Source organism: Nanorana parkeri, unplaced genomic scaffold, assembly GCF_000935625.1.
Source record: "Nanorana parkeri isolate BGI_ZX_2015 unplaced genomic scaffold, ASM93562v1 scaffold10, whole genome shotgun sequence".
Lineage (NCBI taxonomy): Eukaryota > Metazoa > Chordata > Amphibia > Anura > Dicroglossidae > Nanorana > Nanorana parkeri.
Window position 1 is genome coordinate 3746501 of NW_017306278.1, and position 5038 is coordinate 3751538.

General features: G+C 47.4%; 1 protein-coding gene across 2 annotated transcripts in view; it reads right to left on the reverse strand.

The window, feature by feature from the left end:
- Window positions 1-708: 708 nt before the first annotated feature.
- GTF2H1 (general transcription factor IIH subunit 1) overlaps window positions 709-5038 on the reverse strand; it is a 23814-nt gene continuing 19484 nt past the window's right edge. The window contains exons 13-15 of one of the 2 annotated variants that reach the window (XM_018555087.1): window positions 3583-3698; window positions 1505-1597; window positions 709-979 (exon numbers count right to left, since the gene is read on the reverse strand). In XM_018555087.1, coding sequence (XP_018410589.1) covers window positions 893-979; window positions 1505-1597; window positions 3583-3698 — 296 coding nt within the window. In that variant the 3' untranslated portion in view covers window positions 709-892. Of the gene's footprint in view, window positions 980-1504; window positions 1598-3582; window positions 3731-5038 lie in introns of those variants that run through there. The other variant, XM_018555095.1, reaches the window with a different exon arrangement.

Genomic DNA, 5038 nt, shown 5'->3' on the forward strand with positions numbered 1-5038 from the left:
AGGCTCGGCGGCGATGACCATTAGCACGCCACTTCTGCCAATTGCGTTCCTCGCTTGCCGATGATTATCAAGTCGCTGGCTATACAGTAACAGTCACAACAATGGAGAACCATCCTTGCTTCCCCCGCCCCCCCCGTGAGCAGCAAACCTTTGACACATCTCGGCAATGAGACCTCTCCCGACGCTCGAGCAAGGACGACGTTGAAAAAAGTGTCGCCAGTCAGAATGCTTGATTGGACCTTTATTCTTAAAGAGTCAGCGGCCCCACCAGTGCAAGTAATCCACTTCTCGGGAGATCGAGAAAAAAAAAAAAAATGTCCGTCCAAAAGCATTTTTAAATAAAGTTTTACAATAAAGAAGACAAAAAAAAAAAAAAGGGCGCGTAGTAAAACAGGTAGAAATTAAACTTTGAGTTTCAGGTGAAATCCTATACCCTGTGCCACATATTGGAAAGGAAATATACAGATCACATATTTATCAAGTTATTTTTTTTTCTGGTTGAATCCACAAAATGTAACGTCATAAGAATTCCAAGCAGCTTTTATTTTTTAACCAGGAAAAGGGAGGAATTAGAGCGGTTCCTGAGGGATCGCAGAAAACGGTAAATCCCACGCCATTCTCTTCCCCCCTTTTTGGCCATCGTGTATAAAGTTTTGCTTTCCGGCGTGAATTTCTCTCTCGGGTTGCGGAGTTTAGCATTTTTTTTTTCTCCTGCAGCCCGAGCTCAACGCCGAGGATCTTACAATGCTTCTCGCCAACGCACACGTCTCTGTGTGCCACGCGTCTGCCAGGCCGCAAAGGTTTAATTTTGTGATCGCTCTATTGCCCATCGCGGACTGCGAGTTGTTGGTGCGATTTACATTGGATTGAGTTCGGTGCTGGAGAGGGGGCCTCACGTTTTCTTATAGGAACGGCGAGATTGCCAAATCTGAAACTTGTTGTAGGCCGTCTGCAGCATCTCTTCCAGGTGGCTCGTGAGCTGCAATGGAAACGAAAAACAGCATTTAATGCTGGAGGACCGACGGGAGGGGCTAGACGGGACGGGAGGGGCTAGACGGGACGGGAGGGGACCCTTTAAAACTACCGTACTGACAAAGCCAGGAGAAATATTGTAATCCGATGGAGAGACTGAATTTCAATTTCCAGCTATAAATGAAATACAAATTCATAGATTTCTAATATAGAGAAATATGTGTGTGCTAATATTGCGCATACACCAGGGACCAAGAGGATCATGGGAGTTAATGGTCCATTAAATATCCAGTGTTTGCGCTCAATGTCTAGCCCAGTGGTGGCGAACCTTGGCACTCCAGCTGTTTTGGAACTACAAGTCCCATGAGGCATTGCAAGGCTCTGACAGCCACAGACATGACTACCAGAGGCAGATGCATGTTGGGATTTGTAGTTTTGGCACAGCTGGAGTGCCAAGGTTCGCCACTACTGGTCTAGCCGGTGACCACACTGCAGAGGATCATGGGAATGAAAGGACTTTGACATCTCTTACGTTTGTGCTCAAGTATTGCTTCTTGACTTTCTCCTGGAATGGACATAGTTTAGAAACCTGAAACCTTTCCAAGTTACTCTTCATTTTAACGACCTGTAAAAGAAAGCACATTACACCGTTTACACAAACCGGCTATAAAATGCGTTTATTTAGAGAGGACGACAAACTGCCGAATCATCACAGCAATATTCTCTCCCATAAACCCCTATTGCCAAAACCATGAAGGAGATGCCATACTACCATATGAACGACTTGTAGGTGTAGAAGACGGTACACGGGAGAATTTTGCTGCTGACATTTTTAAACACATTGCTTGTACTTTGAATGTAATCATATGGAGCAACGCTTGCTAGTGTTAAGCCGGCCACACACCTCTAGATTATTATCTGCAGACTTTCTATGGTCAGATGGAAAAAGTGCGACAGATTCCTCCATCTACGCTAAACTGTGTGTATGGAGCAATCTCCAGCTGGGCCAAGCTTCAGTATCTTGCTGGTCGGCCCCTCTGGCTCTGAAAACACCTAACCAATGCCTGCATCCAATCAGATTGGTCAGGTATTTTGAGATCCAGCGGGGCCGACCAGCAAGACACTGAAGCTTGGCCCAGCGGGAGATTCCTCCATACACACAGTTTAGCGTAGATGGAGGAATCTGTCGCACTTTTTCCATCTGACCATAGAAAATATGCAGATAATAATCTAGAAGTGTATGGCCGTCTTTAATGTTGCTTTTAATCAGCATTGCCTTACTTTGCCTTTATTATGCTAAATTCTTCATGATCCTCCACAGAGGAAAAGACTGGAATCCAATGAATGAAAAGGTCTGGCTGGGTGGGTGGGGGGAGGCTAGGTGATGCTGGATGCCCTACAGCCGGGATCTGACTTGCTGCAGCTTCTAAGGTACATTGTGAGTAGGGATGCACTGATGCCAGTATTTTGGTACCGATAAATTTTTTTCGGTACTCGCCGATACCAATTACCGAGTAATGGAAGTCCCATTCAGGAAGCCAGGTGGCGTGTAAAGACTGTCCCCTCTTACCTTGGTATGTCCAGCCTGTCACCCCCGGTGCCTCTCCAGCCAGAACGCGGCCTTCCTCCGGTACCCAACTGGAGCCGTCTGGCCGGCCAATCAGGAAGCCGGGCGCCGTGTAATGACGAGACACCCTGCTGTCCGATTGGCAGGGAGGCCGACTCCATGCTCCCTTGTCACGAGAAGACGAGGGAGCATGAAGCAAGTTTCCCGGCCAATCAGAATGCCGGGCGCTGCGTCATTACATGGCGCCCGACTTCCTGATTGGCCAGCTTCCCGACCAATCAGGAAGCCGGGCAGCACGTCATTACACACTGCCTGGCTTCCTGATTGGCCGGGAAGAATTGGAGCATTTGGTCGAGTACTCGCCCAAATACTCTGTATCGGCACCGATACCGATTCTAGTATCGGTGCATCTCTATTTGTGAGAAGCTCGAAGCCATTTCAGTCCAGGAGAGGAGCCGGTACAACTGTGCAAGTCCGAAGGGAAGGCCGGAGCTCAGCTTTAAAGCAAGCTTGGAAACAGAAACATAAATATGCAACTATATGACGTTTAGTCACCTCGGGTGGCATCATACTGGTAGCAGCTTTCATTTCCTTTACTTCACTCAATGTTCCGAACAGGCAAGGCTCCAAGACTTCCAGGAAGTGTAGACGCTTCCATGTCCCCTGCCCACTTCCCACACATGCCTACTGGTCACTGAGGCAGCGCATCACTAACCAATACCAGGGTTTGCCAAATCCTTTTCTAATCAGAATGATCCTGGCATTTGGGCAAAGCGAGAATCTGAGATTGCGGGAACTGCTACGTCTACTGCTCAGTTTGTTTCTTCCAGCAGCTGCGCCCCCCTTGGAGATGATAGACAGGAATAGCGGGAATGGCCATCTACAGTAAATGCCGAGATGATTCCACTGCCGTTACTCCATGCGGATTTTCCCATAATCCCTTGCTAATAAACATGGAGCTAGCCGTGCTACTGTAAAGGTCACGCAATTCTCTCCCCGCGAGTAATCAGTTTTCCCCAATACAGGCGTTCGGTATCTCTTACCTTTTCCTCTAGAAAAGGCGTATTGACAGGGAAGCAGGACCAGAAATGGCGCAGCAGCTCGCCCAACGCCACGTATAAATGCTTGAGTTCAGACTGGATGTCACTTGGCACCATCTCTGTAAGGGACAGACACACGTCATTGCAGAGCCTGATGGAAAACAAAGTAAAATTCTTTGTGTCCTAAGGAGCAAATACACGTCTGAGATATATGGGAGAAAGTGTCTCCCTCCCCCCGCTACAAAGTATAAAGTTATTCGGCTTCACGGAGAACATGAGGGACCATAAAAAGGTGCCATGGACTGTGTGCATCTATAGATCACCAAATCCTAAAGAGAGTCCTAACATAGCTAGTAGCTAAAGTCAAAGAGGGGAATGTATCATATTTGGAGCAGACAGAATCTGGAGCACTTACACTTGGCATCCAATCAGCTTCTATCTTTCCATTTTCAAAGCTTAAAAAGGAGAACTATGAGGTGAGTGAAAATCACTGAATGAAACTGTCACAGGTCATCTCAATAGATCGAGAAGTGAGCGAACGCATACCGTCGCTTGCTCACTTCCCGATCATATCCCTGCAGAGAGCCGTGACTGTCACTCATGGCTCCCTGCAGGGATTCCACCCCCCTCCTCCCCGCTCCGATCCTCCAGCGCTGACTGGCGGAATGGACGGGGGAGGGCACAGCTGGCTCTGACACTGGATAGGCAGAGCCAGCTGTCACTCACGCAGCTGGGTGGATCTCGACAGTAATGTCGGGATCCGTCCCGGTTGCGGCGGTCTCAGTATACCGCGAGCTGTAGCCCGCTATATACTGAGCTTAGGGTCACGAGAGGAGGTTAATATATGTCCTGCCCTTACCCTGGGGAGAACAGAGGAAAAACACAGACCCCATAGTTCTCTTAACTAAACAAACTGAAGAGAGAAGCTGATTGGTTACTATAGGCAAGTGCTTCAGGTGTGTTCTGCTCCAGTGATGCGTTTTTTAGAAGGTCGATTGCCGTCAGTGGGGAAATTTGTCCTCTCCATTTATTCTGATGACCACAGTCACCGAGACAAAGTGATGAGGAATCCAACATTTTACAGCCGTCACCAGAGCATGAGAAGAGGGGGGTAAAATCTCCCAACTGGGAGATTTGGGGGAAGACACTATGCATGTCCATATGTGGTGGGAGAGTCCGGTCACGGGTCGCTTTTGGTATCAGGTGTATGGTAAGCTTGATTTGGCTCTGGGATTTACACCACAGGAGTCCTTATGTTGCCCTTTTTAATTTTCAAAATATTTCTTTATTAGTTTTCCAAGTTTCACATATCACAAAAATACAGATAACAAAAAACAATACATATCCCTCAGATTTACCAAAATACATATATTGTATAATATCGCAGTCATGCCATTCCTCTACATTCATACTTCCATCCAACAAGAAGCAACATATAGCACTAAAACCGTTCTCACCA